Here is a 23,396-nt window from a genome sequence, read left to right as displayed (position 1 = left end):
CCCCCCCCAGAGGAGTGAATTTCCAGTCTTGATGTTACAGATCTCTGAAGTTTAATGAAAGCGATTGGCGCTCCCCTTTCCTCTTTCCCCCTCCCCCCACCCCTCTCGTCATCGGTAATAGTGTACGGTCAAGTAGTATGTGATAAGAGACTTAGTCCTTCCTGTTGGGTATATCTCACCAATAGCATGTTATTGGGATCTAGGCTGTTCCTCATCGGCACTATCAGAGTCAGTATGTGTGTTATGGTCACGCAGGGCTTGCACCAATGTCTCCCAAGCTTGCGCTGTCTCCAGAGCTCGCTCATCTCGTCGTCGCCTCGCCTGTTGGTACCTCAACGTGCTCTCACTCCCTGCCCACTTGAGAAGTTCATTGCGCCACTTAGTGCCTGTTGGACCAACCTGCGCCTTCCAGTGTCTGGTGATTTCCCATTTGGCCAGGAGCAACCCTAAATCAATAAATTTGCTAGAGATCTTAGTTTTGGGGGTATGTGGAAACCAATGTAGAATCCCTACAGCTGCATCCATCTGCAACGATCTCCCAGTCACTTCGGATAACGTGTCTCCCACAAACAACCAGTAGGAGGTCAACACAGGGCAGGACCACAGCATGTGTAAAAGGTCCGCTCCGGATGTCCTGCATCTAGGGCAGGCTGCCTCCTCCAGGGCGAAATATTTCTGTAGTTTCTGTGGCGTCAAATAGGCTCTATGCAATATATAGAAGTGGACCAGTTGGAATCTGGCACTACGTGTGCCCTTCCAGGCCCGACGCAGCAGCTGGGCCCACGTGGCCTCCGGGATTTCCTTCCCTATGTCAATCTCCCAGCGGGTCTTAAGCACCCGACGCAGCAGCTGGGCCCACGTGGCCTCCGGGATTTCCTTCCCTATGTCAATCTCCCAGCGGGTCTTAAGCACCGCTAGGGGGGGTCAGTCTCTCATCGATCATCCTGGAATACAAGCATGACACTGCTTTAACCGTCCCCGCGGACATCATGACGTACTGGCACGCCGCCGACAGCTGCGGTTCTTCATGACCAGTTTTCCAGTGTGCCTGAAGTGCCCTTGTGACCGCCGCGTGGAGCAGAAAATCGCCTTTAGGGACGTCGTAGCGGTCCAGAAGCGCCTGGAGGGGCAGCAACACCCCATCTTCATAGTGGTCACCTAGGGTCTGTATAACCATCTCCTCCCAAACTCCCAGTCACCACCATGGGGCAATGCAGTGAGCATTCCCAACGGGATCTCCGGGGCATAAGGCCGCGGCCTTCCTAGTTTGCGATGTACTCGATTCCAGCACGAGCGTATGGTGCGTTCCTCCTGGGTGAGGTCCCTCAGATCGAGCCTCTGTTGCAGCGCAATATATGATAAGACATGTCTGGGTATGCCACTGCCCTGTGTCTTCTCTGGGCCCTGAAACTCTCGCGCCACCTCATGGGTATAGGTCTGTAGCTGGGCAGCCAAATAGTACGTTTCAAAGTCTGGCGCCGCCAGTCCCCCTCCGCCTTTGGTCTCAGTAAGGTCTTGAGCGCCACTCTGCGGCGGCCCGAGCCCCACAGGAACGTCCCTATCATAGTCCAGGCCCTGAAAGCTAGATCTAGGGATCCAGATCGGAAGTGTCCGGAAGTAGTACAGCAGGCGGGGTAGTGCCACCATCTTCAGTAGTGCTATACGTCCCGCCACTGAAAGGGGTAGGGTGGACCAAAAGGTCATGCTACCCTTAAGCGCCCGGATGCTTCTGGAGATGTTGCCCTCGAGTGTGTCAGCAGGGCGATGGTAAACATGCACCCCCAAGTACTTAAAGCAAACAGGCTCCCATCTGATCTCCCTGTGAATGTCCGGCTGGGGACTATCGCTGTGGACCGGAAACAGGCAGGTCTTAGCCCAGTTTACCCGAAGCCCCGACACCTCACCAAAAGCTGTGAGCACTGAATCCGCTCCGGTTAGGGCCGTCCTAGCGTCTTCAAGGAAAAGCAGTAGGTCGTCAGCATATAGGGAAATGTACTGGTGACCCGACGCAGCCGGCAACCCTCTGTAATGGGCCCCCGTGCGGATCGATATAGCCAGCGGTTCTACTGCAAGGGCGAATAGCAATGGGGATAGCGAGCAGCCTTGTCTCGTGCCTCGTTCTACGGGGTATCGTTGAGAAATCAGCAGGCCCGATTTCACCCTAGCCACCGCCGAGGCATATAATACCATGGTCCATCTCAGGAATCCCTCACCCAGGCCAAACCGCTCAAGGACCTTGTGAAGATAGATCCACTCCAGACTGTCAAAGGCTTTCTCTAGGTCTATCGAGAGGATCATGGGATCTGGAGCATCTGTGTGATCACCCTCCAATAGTCGAAACAAGCGCCAGATGTTCATCGTAGTATTACGCCCGGGGATGAAGCCCGCCTGGTCAGTATGTACCAGAGAGCCCATATGCTCCAGCAGTCGTGCGGCCAATATGCTGCTCAAGATCTTATAGTCGACTGTGAGCATTGAGAGCGGTCTATAAGACGTTGGCTCTGCGCCCTCGCCCTCGCGATCGCGTTTAAGCAGAGGCATCACCAGGGCCTCTTGCATCGAGCCCGGTAGGCGTCCCAGGGTCCTCGCTTCCTTGTAAACCTGCAAGAGCTTGGGGGCCAGGAGTTCCATGTATGTGGAATAAAACACCACCGGGAGGCCATCAAGGCCCGGCGTTTTATTTCGCGCCATCGTTTTTATGGCGCTTCTGATCTCACCCAGCTCCACATCACGCCCCAAGTCCTTCGCCTGTTCTGGTTCCAGAGTGGGGATCGGCAGATCGCGCAGGAAAGCGTCCGTCGGAGTAGTGTCCGGCGGTAATTGACTGCGATATAGCAGCTTATAGTAACTCCAGAAGCATTTAAGGATCTCGGGCTAAGTATAGACCTCCCTGTTCTTCGCTGTACGCATGGCCACAGTGGGCGAGGTACGTCTCGCTGGGTTGGCAAGCCAAGCCAGCAGCGTTCCCGATTTATCGCCCTCAGCTAACGATCTAGTCAGGTAAGCTTTGTGGTCATAGCTTCGCAGTCGCTCAACCTCTACGGCCACCGCCTCCTTTGCTGCCAAGGTCTGTTGTTGGAGCTCCGGGCGGCCAGGGCGGGCAAGTTCCAGGTCGCGGAGCACCCGATCAGCTCTAGCCAGATCTTCTAGGATTACTCGACGCACACCAACTCTCTGCGTTATACAATAGCCTCTAACCACAACCTTAAAGGCGTCCCATTCCGTAGCTCTCATCAGTCGTGCCCTCGTTCATCTCAAAGTATCTCGTGATCTTGTCTTCCAAGTCAATGCGGAACACCTGGTCCTCCAGTAGCTCGGGTCGCAATTTCCAGGTCGGCACACAGGGGGTGCTCTGGAGCCACCGAAGATCAATCAATAGCGGATTGTGGTCGGAGATAGTCCGTCAGGTATTCAGACCGCACAGCTGAAGAAGCCACTTCTCTCGACCCCAACAGGCCATCTAACCGCACATGCAGCTCGTGCATGCCGGAGAAATGGGAGTAGTCCCGGGTATGCGGGTATTGGGCCCGCCAGATATCAGTCAGTCCCCACTTAGTCTGCCAGTCTAACCTGCCCTTGGCCACCCGATGGGTCGGGGAGTCCAGAAGGGGAGGATGAGATCTATCCAGGTTAACGTCGATCACCGAATTGAAGTCGCCCCCTAATAAGATGGGTCCTGATAGGTAACGGGCCAGGGAGCCCGATAACTCAGTCAGAAAGGCGAGCTGGTCCGCGTTAGGCTCGTAAATACAGCAAATGTTCACTTCTGTTCCCCCCAGCTTCCCTGCTCATGCTACGTACCTCCCCTCCGGATCCACAGTGTAACTATCTACCTGTAAGGGTACCCCCGCTTTTATCCATATTAGCGCGCCTCTTGCATAAGCTGAGTACGTGGTGTTGTACACCTGCCCTCGCCATCTACGCTGTAGCGCCAGCCCCTCAGATTTAGTGAGGTGTGTTTCCTGTAGTAGTGCAATCTGTATGCCTCTGCGCACTAGGTAAGCGTGGACTTTATATCGTCTGGACATGGTGTGCAGACCCCGCACATTCCAGGTGATGTATTTCAGAGTTGAGAGATCAGCCATTGTCCCATGTCGTGTCTTCCCGTCTCTTCGAACATACTACAAGCATGGGCAAGCACCCAGTTAAATCCGTACCGATGACTAGTTCCCCCCCCAACATCAATATATTAACTGTCAAACATGAATCCCTCTCCAACCCCCCCCCCCCAGAACAGGTTCCAAATAGTACCATCTAGTTCCCATCCAAACTGTACCCTCAAAAAACCTCCCTCTTACTAACCTGACGGTAGCCACCGCAGGTGTGCCTTAAGGGCATAAAGGGGGGCCGAGCGTCGATGCGGGGTCCCCCACTGCAAGCTGCATTGCGATCGAGCCCTATGCCATCAGGGCCTATGTAGGAAATCCCCGCAACCCTCCTCGCAGTCAGTTATCCAACAGTTCCCCTTATGAGTCCCATCTCCCCCATGCAATCGGCCACCCCCATCCCCCAAATCAGAACTGGCTCACCCAAAAGCTTCATTGTTCATCAAGTAAGTCTTCCGCCGTCTATGAGTCACGTCCATGATGGCCGCCATCCCGCAATAGCCTCCCAAAAATGCAACTAGGAGAGCGTAGAGTATAACCCACTCTGATTTAAAGTTTTAGAAAAATGTCACACACATAAACCAATTCTACAATTATTTAAAAAGTTCTAGAGTGCAACGATTTTTACAGGAAAAGCAGTTCGAGGCATATGGGCTGCAGATGGTACATTTATGAATAGATCGCCATCTGGTGTTGGGCTCGGATGATTGCACTTTGTTTTTCTTCTGGAGAAGTCTTTGTCGTCATAGGTGACTCCTCCTCTCGGTGTTAGTGCGCATGGGCATCGGCTCCATCCTTAGATTGTTTTTTTCCGCCATCGGGTTCGGATGAGGATCGAAGCGCTCCGGACCGACTTCAACAAAGAAGGTTATAACCGGCGCGTATTCCTTTCCAAATAGACGGTATCGTTATCGAACGCGACTTCACTCCATACCGACGCGATTCGAAGGACGACGACTACGAGAAACTCGACGTAGTCCAGCCCGGGGTCCATGGAAAGGACTCCATTCAAAAAATGTCCAACGTGTGGTGCTAAGTTCCCACACAAGGACCTACACGAAGTGTGCAACCTATGCTTGTCCCCTGAACACGAATCCAGGGACTGTGAGGCCTGTGCAGCGTTCTCGTCAAAGTCGACGATTAGAAACCGTCGAGCCCGAAGACACGAGGTATCGAGAATGCAGTCACAAGCAATCCCGGAGCTGTTCGAGGACCAGCAACCAGAAGAGGAGGAAGAAGAGGCCGACGAGGCGGGGTCAGAAGCGGACGAGTACGACGTCGAGGAAATCGACGTCCAACAAACCGTGAGTGACGACGCCCCTTTACCGAAAAACAGACCCCGCACGGTGTCGACCCCGCCCTCGAGCCCGGTCAGACAACCGAAAAAAGTTTCCAACGCCCCGCCTTCGAGCCCGGCAACGAAACAGAAACCGAAACACTCGGTCCCCCATCATAGTGGTTCCGGTTCCGATAAACCAACCACATCGACACCGAAGCACCAGGTCAAGGAAAGCTCGAAGTCGAAGCAGTCCATGTCGACACCGAAGCACGCTTCGGCGCCGAAAACACCCTCGACACCGGGGACATCTTCGATACCGAAGAAGTCGGATCCGAACAAAACTTCGGCACCGAAAACACAAATGGACATTTCAAAGAAAAGACACCTTTCGGAACCGAAAACTGCGGTACCGACACAGGAACACGGAACGGATCCTAAACAAAAGACTTTGTTTATTGACCCAAAGACTGGCAAGGTAGTCACAGAGCTACCTAAAAAGAGGAGACATGAACATTTGGACGACAAGGCTCATCCAAAGAAGAGAACAATGGGGACGAATACAACTCCTCCCCCTTCTCCCAAACCTCACACACCATCTTCGCCTATTCCTCACAATAGGCCAGATATTCCTCCCACACGTCCATCTACACCTACAACAGATGGAGAAAGTGACACAGGGGAGGGGGGACACCCTGGGGATGATGAGGACACAATCCCAGAGGAGGCAGACCCATGGGAGGAGTATAATGTGGGATCAGGTAATGATACCGACCTTGAGTCATATCCCTCAAAACCTTCACCTCCTGATGACAATACTGGGTTTGCACAACTCATTACTAGAGCAGCAACATTTCATAAGGTAGACCTACATACAGAACCTCTAGTACAGGACTTCTTATTAGAGACACTACCTACTGCACAAAGAACATCAGGAACACTACCAATGCTAAAAGGCCTTCTCAGTCATACATCAGAGATATTCAAAGACCCAGTGAGGGCTAGGGTATTGAACCCAAGAATTGATAAAAAATATAGGGCAGCTCCAAAAGACCCAATATACATTAAGGGACAAATTCCTCTAGACTCACTAGTGGTCACAAACGCTCGCAAGAGAGCAAACTCTTTATCTACGGGAGAAGCGCCACCTCCTGACAAAGAGTCTAAACTAATAGATGCCTCTGGCAAGAGAGTAGCATCTCAAGCGGCAAACAGTTGGCGCATAGCTAATACGCAAGCATTACTTGCAAGGTATGACAGAGCGCATTATGATGAGTTAGAAACACTCATCAAACATCTCCCTAAAGAACATCAAAAGAGAGCTGATCAACTTATACAAGAAGGGAAGTTAATTACTAACACTTCAATAAAGTGCGCCCTAGACGCGGCAGAAACTGCGGCAAGGTCGACAAATACAAGCATCATGCTAAGGAGACATGCATGGCTCAGAGTGTCAGGATTCAAACAAGAGGTACAAACCTCGTTACTTAATCAACCTTTTGATGGGAAAACACTTTTTGGCACAGGGACAGATGAGGCCCTAGAAAAAATGAAAAAGGATACAGAAACGGCTAAATCAATGGGAGCATTGCAGCAGCCGACACAAAGAGGTTCCTTTCGTAGATCCACCTATAGAGGAGGATCCAAAAGTACAGGTACAAACCAACAGCAAACCTCTTTTACACCTACATCACCCAGAGGTAATTCTAGAGGTGGATACAGGGGTAACAACAACAAGGGTAGAGGTCGCGGAAACAACAACAACCGCAACTCTCCAACCCCAAAACAGTGACTTCATAGAGCTTCCCCCAGACCATATAACACCGGTAGGGGGACGCCTATCACAGTTCCTACCTGTCTGGGAAAACATCACATCAGACAAGTGGGTAAGACAAATTATCCAACATGGTTATTGCCTAGAACTCACAGCTACCCCACCAAACATCCCCCCCAAACAGCGTCCAATGAAACAAGATCACCTGACACTGTTAAAACAGGAAGTAATATCACTGCTAGAAAAGCATGCCATAGAGAAGGTTCCACAGCACCAACAGGGAACAGGAGTATACTCCCTATACTTCCTAATCCCCAAAAAGGACGGGTCTCTAAGGCCAATACTGGACCTAAGACCTCTCAACGCATACATAAATTCGGAACATTTCCACATGGTCACGCTCCAACAAGTACTTCCTTTACTGAAGAAAGGGGACTTTCTTTCTACACTGGATCTAAAAGACGCTTACTTTCATATCCCTATTCACAAAGCCCACAGGAAATACCTCAGGTTTGTGGTAGAAGGACAACATTATCAGTTCAAAGTCCTCCCATTTGGTGTCACGACGGCACCAAGGGTGTTCACAAAATGCCTGGCAGTGGTAGCAGCTCACCTAAGAAGACAACAAATTCATGTCTTCCCATACTTGGACGACTGGCTAATAAAAGCCAGGTCGCAAGAGGAGTGTCTGCAACACACACAAAAGACAATTCAGCTACTACACCAGCTAGGGTTCACGGTGAACTACACAAAGTCACACCTACAACCAAACAAGGTTCAACAATATCTGGGGGCTACCATAGACACAGAAAAAGCCAAAGTGTACCCCAACCCAATAAGAGTTCAAGCAATGCTGACAATCATTCAGAGATTTCAGACACAACACTCACTAACAGCAAGAGTGTTCATGCAGCTACTAGGCATGATGTCATCCTGCATACTGCTAATACCATATGCAAAACTACAAATGCGTCCGCTACAAGAATGCTTAGCGACACAGTGGAATCAGGCTCAAGGACAGATTACGGATCTGGTGTTGGTAGACGACCGCACACACCGCTCTCTGAAGTGGTGGAACAGAACAAACATTACCAAGGGGCGGTCGTTCCTAGAGCCAATTCCACAGGTGACAATAACAGCAGACGCATCGCTCACCGGATGGGGAGCACATATGGACAAATACACAGTACAAGGAAGATGGAGTGTGCAGGAAAAAACACTGCACATCAACTATCTAGAACTACTGGCAGTGTTTCTAGCATTGAAAGCCTTTCAGATACATGTTATCCACAAAGCAGTCCTGATCAGAACAGACAACATGACAGCAATGTATTATATTCAAAAACAGGGGGGGACGCACTCTCTCCAATTATCCAGACTAGCACAGGAGATTTGGAGATGGGCCATTCCTCAAAACATCTATCTGTTAGCCGAACACCTACCAGGAGTTCAAAACCAGATAGCAGACATCTTAAGCAGACAGTCGGAACAAATACACGAATGGGAACTGCACCAACAAATACTGCAGCCATTCTTCCAAAGATGGGGACAACCAGAGATAGACCTATTTGCCACTCATCAGAACGCAAAATGCCAAAGCTTCGCGTCCAGGTACCCACATCACCTGTCGCAGGGCAATGCGTTATGGATAAATTGGTCCAACAAATTTGCATACGCTTTTCCCCCTCTCCCACTAATCCCATTAGTGGTCAGGAAACTGCAACAACATTCAATGACCATGATACTAGTAGCACCCACGTGGGCAAGACAGCCGTGGTTCACCACGCTCCTGCAACTCTCACAAGTGCCACATCAAAAGCTACGAATTCTACCCATGCACCTTACACAGAACCATGGAGAGATAATGCACCCAGATCCAACTCAATTGAACTTAGCGATCTGGCTCCTGAAATCCTAGAATTTGGGTACTTAGATCTCCCCCCAAATTGCATGGAAATAATTAAACAAGCGAGACGTCCAACCACCAGAGCATGCTATGCAGCTAAGTGGAAGAGGTTTGCTATACACTGCACTAATAACAATATCAACCCTCTAGACGTATCAACAAGGGAGATTATTTGCTACTTGTTACACTTACAGCAATGTAATCTAGCGTACACATCTATCAGAGTACATCTAGCAGCTATAGCAGCATACCTACAAAACAGGCAGCGCATATCACTGTTCAGAGTACCAGCGATAAAAGCATTCATGGAAGGTCTTAAAAGAGTCATTCCACCAAGATTACCACCTTCCCCAGTCTGGAACCTCAACGTAGTACTCACCAGACTAATGGGGCCACCCTTCGAACCTATGCATAGGTGCGAAATACAATTCCTTACATGGAAGGTGGCATTCCTTATAGCCATTACCTCACTCAGAAGAGTAAGCGAGTTACAGGCATTAACAATACAAGAACCATTCCTACAGATACACCAGAATAAAGTGGTTCTTAGAACAAACCCAAAGTTCTTGCCTAAAGTAATTTCAGCATTCCACATCAATCAGCCAGTGGAATTACCAGTCTTCTTTCCAAAGCCACAGACGGTGGCAGAAAGGGCTCTACACACACTAGATGTTAAAAGAGCCATTTCATACTACATAGAAAGAACACAAGACTTCAGGAAAACTAAACAACTATTTGTAGCATTTTCCCCAACACATAAGGGCAATCCTATCTCTAAAGCAGGCATCGCAAGATGGATTGTAAGATGTATACAAATATGTTACATTAAAGCAAAGAGAACATTAACTGTTCCTCCTAGAGCTCATTCCACAAGAAAACTAGGAGCATCTATGGCATTCTTAGGGAACATTCCCCTAGATGACATATGTAGAGCAGCAACTTGGTCTACACCACATACATTCACAAAGCACTACTGTGTTGATGTACAGGCTGCACAACAAGCCAGAGTGGGCCAAGCTGTATTAAAAACTCTATTTCAGACAGTTGCGACAGACACTGGTGACCACCGCTAGGGAGGTAACTGCTGTACAATCTATTCATAAATGTACCATCTGCAGCCCATATGCCTCGAACGGAATATGCTACTTACCAGTATGCATCTGTTCTTGGCATAGAGGGCTGCAGAGTGGTACATGCCCTCCCTGCCTCCCCGGAAACCTGTGTCTGTCCCAACATTATCTTATTTAGATACATTTACATGGGCATATCTTTATGTACTACACTACACTACTCCATCTAACCCTACTATGGCAAAACAATCTAAGGATGGAGCCGATGCCCATGCGCACTAACACCGAGAGGAGGAGTCACCTATGACGACAAAGACTTCTCCAGAAGAAAAACAAAGTGCAATCATCCGAGCCCAACACCAGATGGCGATCTATTCATAAATGTACCACTCTGCAGCCCTCTATGCCAAGAACAGATGCATACTGGTAAGTAGCATATTCCTTCCTCCCCCCCAATTCCCTCTGCCATAGCGAGCAAAAGAAGCTTTTTAGATTAAGGTAGTAAGCAAAATTAACCTTTCCCCAAGCGCCGCACGACCGGACCAGCCCAGTTTAATAGGGTTTGCCTGAGCCGGCGTGCAGCATACATCAACTGGAACGCTGACCGCGATCAGCGCGAGTCACGTCCAAGATGACCGCAATAGCGTCCCAAAATTGCAACCAGGAGAGCATGGAGTATAACACTCCTATTTAAAGTTTTTAGAAAAATGTCACACACATAAAAACAATTCTAAAATTATTTAAAAGATCCTAGGGTGCAACTTTTTTTTACAGGAAAAGCATTCCCCCCAATTCCCTCTGCCGTAGCGAGCAAAAGAAGCTTTTTCGATTAAAATAGTATGCAAAATTAACATTGCCCCAAGCTTATCCAAGGCAGAGCTACATGTATGCTAGGACCCTTGCTGTAAATAAAGGTTATGGGGAGCTGGGGAGATAAAAATAGGCAGTTACATTAATAATGTCTTACTTTCCTTCAGTGAGGCCATACAGCAATGTTCTTAAAGCATTTCTCGACCTCCATGTGTCATTAGCCGAATAGTTCCTGCACTGTTTGTGGAGTAATCGAGGGGAACAGTGATTTGTTGCTTTTGAAGTTAGAGTGCATAATGTTATCATCCGACTGTTCTGGTGATGACTGGGTGGGGGGTTAGCATCTCGCATGGCAGCAGCCGCTGCCAATGCCGATTCCTGCCCCTGCAGGGCCTGCTCTGGTGAGGGGTTTTTAGCAGTGACTCTGTGAGCCGATCGGTTCAGGCGGGTACTCTGTCCTGTTGTCCGTTTTGGGTCTTGGTGTATCCTCTGGTCAAAACTTTCCAGTGTTTGAGAGGGGAAGAGTGATTTCCAGCCAGTCATTTGCTGCTTCCGGGCTATCAAAGAAATTAGATTTTTGGTCATAGATAATTTTCATGCTGGCTTGAAATAGTAAAGCATACTTAAGATTTAAGGCTTGGAGTTTCTTTTTTAAGCCCTGATAGGAAGCTCTTTGTCTTTGAACCAGTACAGTGTAATCTGGATACAAGGCGATCTGATTTTCATATTGTAGGGGTGTTTTCTCCCTGGCCTTTTGGAGCATGATATCTCAGTCCTTATAATTTAAAATAGGGGCTATCATTGGTCTCTGCGTCAAGCCCGCCGTCGGTCTACACGTGCGGATCCGGTGTGCTCTCTCGACACAAAAGAAATTCAATAGGGTCTCGCAGGCATTGCTCCATGAAACAGGTTGCATTATGGCCTTCTGCACATTCCAGCAGACCTATTATACGGACGTTGTTACGTTGTGCCCTGCCTTCTGCGTCTTCCACCCTATCAAGGAGACTTGCGAACTGTCGTTGCATTGGAGATGTCCTGCGTGTTCTTTATGCTGTGGCAGTAACTCCATCAAGGTCTGTTTGTTGTTTTTTTTTTTACTGTGGCCGATAGTTTCTCATGGTCAGCCTTGCTAAGGTGAGTCCAGTGGTACGAGTTCCTATTTGTTATTCTATAGATTTCCGCAAGTTTCGTATTTCCTGCAGGATTCGATCTAATTTGTCCGGGGTGGGAGCCCTAGAAGTCGGCGGTATGCAACTTAGCGAGGGTGCACGGGAGGCTGGATCCGATTCCTCCTGTGCTGGCGAGTTCGCAGCTGGCATTTCCAGCGTTTTGCCTTTTGTGCTCCCCATGGTCCAGTGTTTGGGGAGTGTCAACTGATCTATTATTGCTAACAAGGTGGTGCGGCTTAGCTGTTATGTTTGCTGCTCTTGCAAATTTCAAGGAGAGAGGCCCGGACTACCACCAGCGGTGCGAAGGAACAATTCCTGTGTTGGTTTCAGCTGGTTTTCTGGGTCCCCTGCACTTTTCGCATGTGATGCAGTTGTGCGTGCAGCGTATTAAGTGTGTGCTGGGGGGCTCAAGTCCACAAGCCGCTCATGCGGTTCCGTGGATAAGGCACAGCAGAAAGGGCCATGGGTCACAGGAACCAAGCTCCAGTAGTGTAGCGCTTGATCCTGCGGTTATTTAGGCCTTTCCCCGCAAGGTCTTGGCCCATCAGTGCCCACCCCCTCCCCCCCCCCCCCCTCCCCCCCAGGGGCCACGGGTTATAGGAGCCAGGCCCCGTAGTGTCTGATCCCACAGCTAGTTAGGCCTGTCTGGTACGGTCATGGAGCACTAGGGGGCACCCAACTTACCGGCTTCTGGGCAAGGCAATGTTCAAGATGGTCCGTGTGGGCCCAGCTTCCCTCCAGCATTGCTATAGGAGTGCAGGCTCGGAGTCAGAAAAGGCCCAGGGGGTTCCCTCCGTTGCACGTGTAACTCACCAAGTCTTCCATGCGTTTCTGTGCGCAGCTTCCCACAGTCTCATTGAGTATACCGGCGGGCCTCCGGCTGCCCACAGTTCTTCGCACTGCTCCATTCGAGAATCTCCGTGCTCCCATACGTCTTCGGTGATCTCTGTCACTCTACCCGGTCGACATTGGCTTTACTCTGCCTGTGCAGCCGAACAGATAGAGGGGGCGCTGGACTTCACGGCCGCTGACAGTGCCCACTGCACAGCCCCGCCAAGAGCATCAACGCCTCCCTCGGGGGCTCATTGCAGCACAGATCGATGGACATCAGAGCAGATCCACACAGGAGTCGAGGACCGTGCCAGGTCCGCCACTCGCGGCAGCTTCAGGGTTAGTACACCGTATGGTGCCGGGACCGCCCCGTTAACTGCAACTCATCAGGTGTCGCACCTCTCGAATTGCATTACCGTTACGGCTGTATAAGAGTAGGGGGAAAGATTAAGGGGAAAGATTAAGACTGGATGGCCCCCAGTTCCAGCGATCTTGATTCTTGGGTCCCGCCTAAGCTGTGTGAACTCTTCAAGGGGAACGGATAGGTTGGTGAGATAGAGTTCGTAATTAGTGGAACACCCACGGGAACCAAGTCCAGCAACAAATCTCACTAAACTGAAGACAACCACTCACTCATGGAACTACCACTACCAGACATTAAATATCAGCTGAAACAAAAGACAGCATAAACTTCACATGGTTAGTGCTAAACACTCACTGAATAAAATACGACTGTTTTCCACAACAAATGTGTTCAGACCATCTCAGCCAAAATCACATAGGATTTACCAGACTTAGGCAGTCAACTACTCTCCGATACATCCTGCACATACTTTCACCTTCTTGTTTCCCTTAACTCCTCTGAACAGTAAAACATGACTGGAGCAAAAAAAAAGTAGAAAGCAGAATGGTTATCATATTTGCTAGGTTGAGACATTACAAAGAGAAGACTTTAGACCCTGAGTACTCCCACTAGTTTGGTCAGACCACCGAGCGATACTCTTTGACTATACGTTATCCCTGTCCTGTTAGACTTCAATTAAACCAGCATTCAAGGTTTCTAGTAGGCCATGGCATAAAATAGACCCAGAGGATTTAATGTCTTATCTATGCTCAGCCCACCAGACATTGACATGACACAAACTCCTCTGCCAAGATACGTTATCCCTGTCCTGTTAGACTTCAATTAAACCAGCATTCAAGGTTTCTAGTAGGCCATGGCATAAAATAGACCCAGAGGATTTAATGTCTTAACTATGCTGAGCCCACCAGACAATGACATGACACAAACTCCTCTGCCAAGAATTATACAGTATGGCTCAAATCTACATTTGCAAAGTAGCTCCCACTATCTCTGTTAACAAGCACAGAGGGGCACTTTCGGCTCCATGGTTTTCTGAAGCATTGAGACTCGAAAAGCAAGCCTGCAGGAGGCAAGAGAGGGGTTGGCGTATGCCTCCCCCCCCCCCCCCCCCCCCCCCAAAAAAAAAAATCTGAAAAACAAAGATATTAAGTGGCTCTTGCACATTGTAAAAAAAATGGTTATCAATGGAAAAACGCTTTTACTATATACATTTAATTAAAAAAGCTGGTAATTCCAATAAAGAATTATTCCAGGTTATGACAAAATTGACCGCAGTTACAAAAAAGTAATTCCATCACTCAGTCAAGATTTCTGCGACACGCTTGCTTGGACTTTTAGAAATAAGGTCAACCTAATCTTTGACCAATTCGACAAATCCAATATTGACATGGATACTAAGGACCAGGAAGTAATCCATTACTGTTCCTTAACAACATTTACTACTATATCTCCTAACCAAGTAGGATCTCTTCTTTTAGATGCCAGATCTGGGTCTCCTGACGAACCATGTCCCCCTAAGATCCTAAAGGTCGCAATCAGATAATCGCCTCCTCTTTCATTAGTACTCAATCAAATGTTTGAGCAAGGGACATTTCCTGTGATTTGAAAACGAGCTAACATTCTCCCTCTTATTAGAAAAACCCTCTCTTGACTCCAGTGATCGGGCAAAATATCGTCCCATTTCAAGACTCCTTTGCCAGCTAAAATGGTCGAAAAAATAATCCGTGCTGAGCTATCGAATTATTATATTTTTGACAATCAATTTTTGGACCCCAGTCAGTTTGTGTTTAGAGTAAATCACAGTACGGAGACTTCACTGATAAAAACCACTGAAGAGATAAGAATGGCATTGGATGGCAGAGGGTCAGCATCTCTCATCCTGCTTGTCCTATCCCATTGTATCTTAGGTCCATACCCACCCTTATCGCTTTCAGAAGGGAACGGAAGACTTGGCTGTTTAGGAATCAGTAATGCTCTAGCTTAGTAGCTCATGATCTACACGCCCCAAGACACCCATCTGTAGACGTGCACTATAGAAGTATATTTAACATAACCTATTAAGGATGCTGGGTATTTGGTATCTAATGTAGTGGTCCGAGGGAATTGTCAGACCAATAGTGAACGGGATTGAAGCAAGTAGTGCAGTATGTTAAGAAAATGTATCCGAGAAAGTTGTTTGTCATTAAAGTTTTGAAGGTGGAGTCCACCTAGTCTGTTGAAGTAGGGGGATGTTTTTGTCTAGGTATGATAAACTAACTTGCACAGTACAATTGAGGGACAGGTTGATAAGTTCTATGTATGACGTCGAGGCATGACTATGAAAAAAGCTGCTGAGTGAATGGTAAAGGGATGTGTGATTTATCAGTCTGGCATAGTGTTCAGTCCTAGTATGCAGGGGATGGTGATGGGTGTGCCAGACATTGTGTGGGGAAAGTCCGAACTTAGATTTTTGGGACCACTTCAGTTTTACTGACTGCAGCTAAGTTCGCTTTATTCTTGGCGTATCGTACATTGTGGTTAGATTTGTGATTTGTATGGAAATCGAAAACTAAGTGTGATTTAATTTTTGAGCAGTTTTCACGCAGCAGGGGTGTCCAAGTGAATATTTCTCTGACAACTAGGTGCAATTTATATACAGTGATCTACAAATGTTTTTTGTTAAGTTTGGGCACACTACGCAAGAGGAGCAATTGGTAACTCCCTCAAATCAATGGCACTGCGGAAAGGGCGAATAGACACAAATGTGTGGAGTCGGCTGTTCAGTCAGGTAAACTGTGTTGCTTGCCATAAGATCTATTTTGTGGTCTTATAAGTCAGCATTCTACCACTTTAGGAGCTTCATTAAGGTTATTTGTTGACTTGCTAAATTTGGTTAGGTAATGGTTGGCTGTCTGGAGATGTATGAGTTGTAAGCTCCTGATTGTTCGTCAGGGTTTCCATTCTGGTTTGACCATTTGGTTGTATACGTTCTGCCTCCTCTTGTTAAATTTCAGGTTGGTGCTTCTGCTTGGCTACCAGTTTTTTCTCTTAATGTAATATTTCTTTTCTCTACAGGTCTTTACTACGTGGACAGTGAGGGAAACCGGATCTCTGGTTCTGTCTTCTCCGTGGGCTCTGGCTCCATGTATGCCTATGGTGTGATGGACCGCGGCTATAAGTATGACATGTCAGCTGAGGATGCCTGTGAGCTGGCCCGTGGCTCCATCTACCAGGCTACCTATCGTGATGCCTACTCTGGCGGCATAGTCAGCCTTTACCACGTGCGTGAGGACGGCTGGGTACGTGTGTCTCAGGATGACGTGGCAGACCTCCACCAGAAGTACAAGGACAGCGAGTGAAGAACCCAAAAAGGGCTTTTCAATGTTCAATAGCAGCAGCAATACAGTGGGAATCTGGATGCCACGGACCAACTGGACTGGAAGATCACATGATCAATATGTGGGTGTTGGCTGCTGACGTCGGTAGTGTGTGGGAGGTTTGGTGTTATTCTGCTGGCCTTCTTTCCAAATATTGAAAATTCATTTGTTGCTCATTATTTTGCCACAATGTTAATTTGTATTAAACTGTTGGCTCTTGTGGCCCAAAGTCTGTTTGTAAGAGTGGAATTTTCTTTCTTCTAAAACACAATTTTTAATGTTATGTATTTTAGAATAAAAGGACATGAAGACATTTAAAAATAGGCAAATACAATTGAATGGCTTGTGTGATTTCTGCAGCACGATGTTACAGTAAATCAAAATTGAAAGTGATATCAGACGTGTTGCATCATCGCTAGGAAAACTGGCATAATTCAATAAGTCAGTAAAAGGGACAAATAATAGTAAGTATCTAGTTCCAAAATAACACTTCATCAACTGTCTCATTGATCGCTCATTGTACCTGGTAGAGTGCCCAGATATTTCGAGACCAAGATTTTAAGCGGTATTAATTGGCAAATGTTATCAGAAGCAACATTATATAAGTACGGTCGTGCAACCAATTGCCAAGGGCAGGGAGTGATCCCTAAACGATCACATTGCTGTGCTCATCTTGGCCAGTGAAAGTGCTAATGCAGTTACATTCCTGACTGATGGAGGTACGTCTTTAACATTACCCAGCAAAGCATTTAGTGGGTCAGGTACAATATTCATCAAAAACTGCACCCCAATAAGCTTATATTCCAGGACATTTTCAAGAAATATCTATAAAGTCTACTACTTCTTCATGACTTCTAGGACACCCTGGGTCTTCTCTGACCTAGGGCCGGCCGGGGTATAATAAACCTACATATACTTAAATTGTATGAGTCTGTTTGCCGTTTAAGAAAATATTATTTTTTCTTTGCTTTTATTTATTTGACTTTTCTAATAATCTACCACTTTAACTGTACATTTGTTAGCTACATATTTTTAATAGCTGACCAGCAAAATAACCACTGATCATCAGAGTAATCCTGCGGAATATCTAGTTGCCATTCCCGCAGGGTTTCATGACTGTTGGAAGTCCTGTACTTCTGGCCAATGCCTATAATTGTGAAACAGTTTATTTGGAACTGGCATTTTGTATCAGATATGTCCGCAATAGGATAAGAGCCTGGTTCGCCAAGGGAGCTGCCAATAGTATCCTTAAGGGCACTGCATATCCAGTAATAAAGGAATATAGCGCTTTGAGAGTTTTACTCTCGAATCTGGTCCAATGTGAAAAAAAAATATTTGACAATATAAGTTTGCAATATTTTAGATTTGTAATCTTTCTAACTTCACAAAGTTTTTCTCTCAAGACATATGGGAAGCCAGAAACTCTAACTCACTCGTATTGCAAGAGTGTACAACGATCCCCCTTGTTCACGTTTAAGCAGCCTTCTCCATGAATGCACAGTGGTGCCGTTCAGAACTTTAGAGCCACAGTTTCTGGTGGGAGAGCTACAAAGCGCAATCACAAGAGGTAGTGTATTTTTCCAGCTAGAGATTCGGCAAGTAACAAGGACTGTGTACCCAAAAATAGCAAATTGACTGTGCTATGTTATAATATAGCTCAAAATCCGTGAAAGCCAAGCCACTTGTCTCTTAAGGAAATATTAATTTTGGCCCAGTAACGAGTGGCTGTCTACCCATCTATGCAAGTTTCATCAGGTGATGTAATGTGCAGAAAAAAGTACAAGGTAAGACAATGGAAATATTCAAGACAAAAAGATATCTGGGCAACTATCATTTTCATTATAGCAACCTTGCCTTCAAGAGAAGTAGTAGCTTAATCAGTTTGTCAATGAATGGTGTCCCAGAGGGTTTAAAAAACCACTTTGCAATTGTTTGTGATAACCTCGGCAAATCACTAAGCACCCCAGTTAATGGACATGTTCTGTACTCCATTTTAAAGGTGCACTCTAAAGTACACTATAGAGTTGATTTAGTGAGTGGCAATTTAGTGGATGTATTCCAGTTGATCCTCAGGCCAGAGAACTCGCCACCTCATATATAATCTCATTAAAAATGTGAGCAAGGTTAGTATGGGGGCTTTGGACATAGCGCAGAATATCATACACAGATATTATACGTTTGTACCCTATGAATCTGATCCCTCTGTTTGCATGACATGCCAGTGTTTTTGTTTCTATGTCATAGAGCAGTGGGGGAAAGCCGGAAGCCTTGGTGGGATCCTCTGCTTATGGGTATGGTAGCAGTTCTAGTTCCAATCAAGCTGGTACAGTCCAGTAGGTCAGTATATAAAAGGTAAGTCTACTTGAGAAATTTATCATAGACTTCCGTTTTAGCTACCACCGTAAACACATTCCCATTCAACGAAGATGAATGCCTTCGCTGAGTCTATAAACTGCTGTTTCATTGACATTAGGATTAATCTGCACCAAAGAGTTCTAAGATTGTATGCCATCGACCTACCTGGAACAAACCCTACTTCCTCAGATAGAATCAGACCCATAGGAACAAAGGCGATAAGCCAAAGTCTTTGCGGGTACTTTTGTGTCTATGTTGAGTAAGGAAAGTGGTCTGCTTATAAGTCACCGGGCTTCCCATGCAACAAAATACTTATAAACAACTTCTCGTGCATTGAAGGTGGAAGACACCCATTCTGTACTACAGGTTCGAATAATGTCTTAATACGGGGAGTAAGGTCCTCCAGGAATTCTTTACAAAAATTTGTGGTAAGGCAATTTGTTGCAGGAGCTCTGCTATTTGGCGTACTCTTAATTATGTTTTTGAATTTCAGCTGAAGTAAGGGATGAAGCAATGCTTCTCTGTGCTGGTTTTCAAGCCTTGCCATTGTCAGATCATCTACATGTGCACTAACCTTAAGTGTGGCTGTCCGCCAATGGCTGATACCTGCACTGCCTTCCTAGTGCATGTCGGCCATTAGCCGACACACGGGAGATATATGAAGGCCCATCTGGTGCTCTGCATCAGATGGATTCCTTTATTTTTAGCTTGGGAAGAGCTTTACAAGCAGCCTGAGAATTATTTTTTTGTTTTGTTTACTGTACTGACAATCAGCGCACGCTGACGTTAGGGAGAAGAGTCGCCTGACGGCTAGAGCAGGCAACCTCGAAGATGAGGGTAATTGTCCAGAGGAAGAAAGGCCATTAGACACCACGGTCCAATATAAAAATATAACCAGAATGGATCAAACCGAGGTCAATGGGATTCGCCTCACAAGGGTTCCTGTTTTCTTTGGTTTGATCTGTTCCTGTTGTGTGCACTAGTCCCAGCCACACAAGTGACATAGTGTTTTCATCGGCACACATGGGGTAACAATTGGTGGTAGAAATTTTGTGGATTCCTGCAGACTCCGGAAGTTTCTGTCACAGGAATTTGAGGGAAATGTGTGATTTCAGGCAAAGTTTCAGGTGTGCAGGACATTGTGGATAAGAGAACCTCATGGGATCCACAAAAGGCACACTACTCTGGAATTCCCTGGTGGCCTAGTTTTCAAAATTGTTTGTAGGTTTGCATGGGTGGGGCCAATAGCATGGCCCAAATACTGCAGCTACCAATTTGCTTATCTCTCAACGTAGCCCTTTGGGGCTTTTTGTGTCATCTCATGGCCTGCCCACACTAGTGGGGTACTGTTCTTATCAGGAGACACATGGTTACTCAGGGTGGTAGGAAATATGTGGTTCCCTGCAGATTCCAGGACTTTCCGTCACAAATGTGAGGAAAATGTGTGGTTATTTTTTACCCAAGTGTGACATTTGCAAGGGTTTCTGGGTAAAACTACCTAGTGAGAGTCTCACACCCCTGTACTTCCCATGTTGCCTAGTTTTCAAAAATGTGCAGGCTTGCTATATTTAACTAGGTGCCAGCCGAGTTAGAGCCCAAAATCCCAAGCAATCTACTTTGCAAAATAAAAGGTCGGTTTCAAATGGAAAAAATGTGATGTATCCATGTTGCGTTTTGGGACGTTCCTGTTGCAGGCTCTAGGCCTAGCCACACCATGACGTACCATTTTTATCAGAAGACATGCAGGAGCATAGAATAGTAGAACATTTCTTGTTTCTAATTGGATTTTGCTGCATTTATGCCTTCCAAATGTAAGCCAGTGTCTAAGCAGAACATTTTGATAAATATCCTCTAAAGCATATGCTATTACTGGTACCCACAAATTTTAAGATGTACAAATAACCACTGCTCCTAAACTCCACATTTTGTGCCAATTTAAGACCTACATACTTGATACCCCTTTTTCGCTCCAAATTTTTCACCATTTGAATTGGTCTATACTCCGTACACAATTGAAAACCTTTGTATGGTGCAGATCAGTTGTGGTCTCTGGCTACCTTGGGTTCTTGGAGAACCTACAAATCCTATATTTCCCAGCAACCAAATGTGACTAGCAGACGTATTGGTATACTGCGTTTGTAAATCGGCCATCGTGACAAAAAGTTACAGATAAAAACATCACATATCCGTTTTTTTCCCTTCTCATTTTCGATATTTCAATAGTTAGTTTCTTTGGGCAAACCTTGAGGGATCTACACATGATTCCTTGCTAAATTCAGAATTTTGTCTACGTTTCATAAATCTATCGCTTTCCTGAATCACCCATGGGTTTCACCCAGATTTCCTCCACAAACTGGAAGCAGGTTGAGAGCACCAAAAATAGAAAAAAAGGGTTACCTTTTTGAAAAATGGCAAAACTGTGGCTAATAAAAAAAAAAAATTATTTTTTTTTTTTTTTGTTCAGCACTGTGTTCCTGAAAGCTGGTAATATGGCGACTTTACACAGCAAACCTTGTGCCATTTTTGAAGAAGGAAAAAAACAGACCCTTACCAGAGCACTTTTCCCCCCAAAAAAGGTTTGCTATTTTTTGCCTATTTTCTCAGTTGGCTCAAGGAGAATCCACAAACCCTGGGTACTTTTGGAATCTCCAGGATGTTAGTTAAAAAGAGAGAAAATATGGCTTAAATACCTTATGTGCAACAAGAAGTATGAAGTCGTAAGGGTGAACTTCGTCAACTAACCAAAAGTGGGTTCAGCAGCACTAGGTGTATTTGGGGGGGGCATTTTTTAATCTAAGTGCCAGGATACCCGCAGGGTTACAGTTTGCGCTGTACAAGTAGTTTTTACGGATCCTAGTAATAACTCCATCAGACCATCTAGGTTGCAGTTGGGCTGCCTGGGTCTTACCAAGTCTCTCTCCTTCACCATATACCCTGACCACCACCTATTTACTACTTTTCTGTCTTACCTATCAGGATGCTCATGCAGTTGTGAATTGCCCCAAAGTATTCTGTTTGCAATCACACAATCTTTACAAATCAACTATCTCCCTTTCAGGATGCAAGTGCTACGACGTAGTGACTTCAAAACTCCAGCATTTTTTTTGCTATATGTATTCCGCTGTACTTCTAATAAACTAAGTCTGTATTGTGTTGGTCCATCAATTCTGAGCTAATCTTCCATATCGTAGCTCATTGTCCAGTTCTCCACGGACCGTGCACTTGAGCACCAGAGATGTTGCCATTTAATATGGACTTCATTCAAATTCTGTGCACTTTAAAGTGTATACTAATCTAAGTGCAAACAAGTGTTCTGTTTTTTTTAATGTTATTACATAGACATGAAGTATTTGTAGGGAGCAGGTGGATACAAGGCGCTATGGGTGGTACAAGTGTGTATACTAAAACTAAAGATGAGAAGAAAAGTGGAAAACACATTAGTAGATTTGCAGTGCTTTAAATCCATCTCAGTATTGTATATGTGGCAGGCATATGGGTGCTAAGAGCATACATAGTCTAGCATTGGAGCAGTCTTGGCACCAAGTAACTAGTAACCTAGTCCAGATTGTATGCATGAGACTATTTGGAGCCTTATTGGCTAACAAATGGTTGTAATATACACATGGGTACTGATATTTTTTTTGAGGTGAAGTGCTGGGAGGTGTGCCTGGTGTTGAGTGCGTATGCATGGGATATGGCCAAACGGGAATGCCCATAGACTTTTAACTAAGGTCCTCCTGGTCCTTCTGTGCAGTGTCATTGTTAGACCTGTCTGACTGTGGGGGTTCCCTACCAATTATTATTTATTTTGGCCTCCTACATTTTTATTTTCTTTTGATGTCCACTGGAATTTTTGGAGTTGTCCTAGGGGCTAGGTGCTACCTTGCCCCTCTATATTACTGAGGCCTAGCTGCCCTTAGAGTATGGTGACAACAGGGACACGAAATGGTGGCTTGTAACTGCCATAATCTTTTTACCTCAGGCCTTGAGGCCATAGGAATCTATGGAGAGGTTCTAGAACCTTCTGGCTGGTTCTGGTATCCAGAGCCTAGCCTATAAAAGGCCAGTACCCGGGCGGCCATTTTAGAGTGACCAGGGGTAGTACAGAGAGCACCGTGTGTGGAGGGAGGCGATAGAACAGGGAGGTAGGCACACTGTTAGAGGGAGGTAGGCACACTGTTAGAGGCTAGACTGTCCTCCGGGCCGGCTGTCTACACTGAGGAAGTCACCCCCCCTGGCTATTGACTGAGCCCCATCACCTGCTGTTTGGTCCAAAAACCTTTAACCTTGGTGGTGCCCTGGGAACAGCGGCTGTGACCCCACTGCGAGGAGCAGTTAATAGTGGCTCTGGGAAATTCCTCTGGGAAACCTCCGTTTAG

At 46.5% G+C, this 23,396-nt stretch overlaps 1 protein-coding gene across 1 annotated transcript in view; it reads left to right on the top strand.

The window, feature by feature from the left end:
- Positions 1–16,894, top strand: part of PSMB5 (proteasome 20S subunit beta 5) — a 53,221-nt gene extending 36,327 nt beyond the window's left edge. The window contains exon 3 of the mRNA XM_078644891.1: positions 16,361–16,894. Coding sequence (XP_078501017.1) covers positions 16,361–16,644 — 284 coding nt within the window. The 3' untranslated portion in view covers positions 16,645–16,894. The remainder of the gene's footprint in view (positions 1–16,360) is intronic.
- The last annotated feature ends 6,502 nt before the right edge of the window (positions 16,895–23,396 follow it).

This window comes from Lissotriton helveticus, chromosome 5_1 (assembly GCF_964261635.1).
Source record: "Lissotriton helveticus chromosome 5_1, aLisHel1.1, whole genome shotgun sequence".
Taxonomy (NCBI): Eukaryota; Metazoa; Chordata; class Amphibia; order Caudata; family Salamandridae; genus Lissotriton; species Lissotriton helveticus.
The sequence above is the reverse complement of the archived record's forward strand: the minus strand, read 5'-3'. Positions and strand labels throughout refer to the sequence as shown.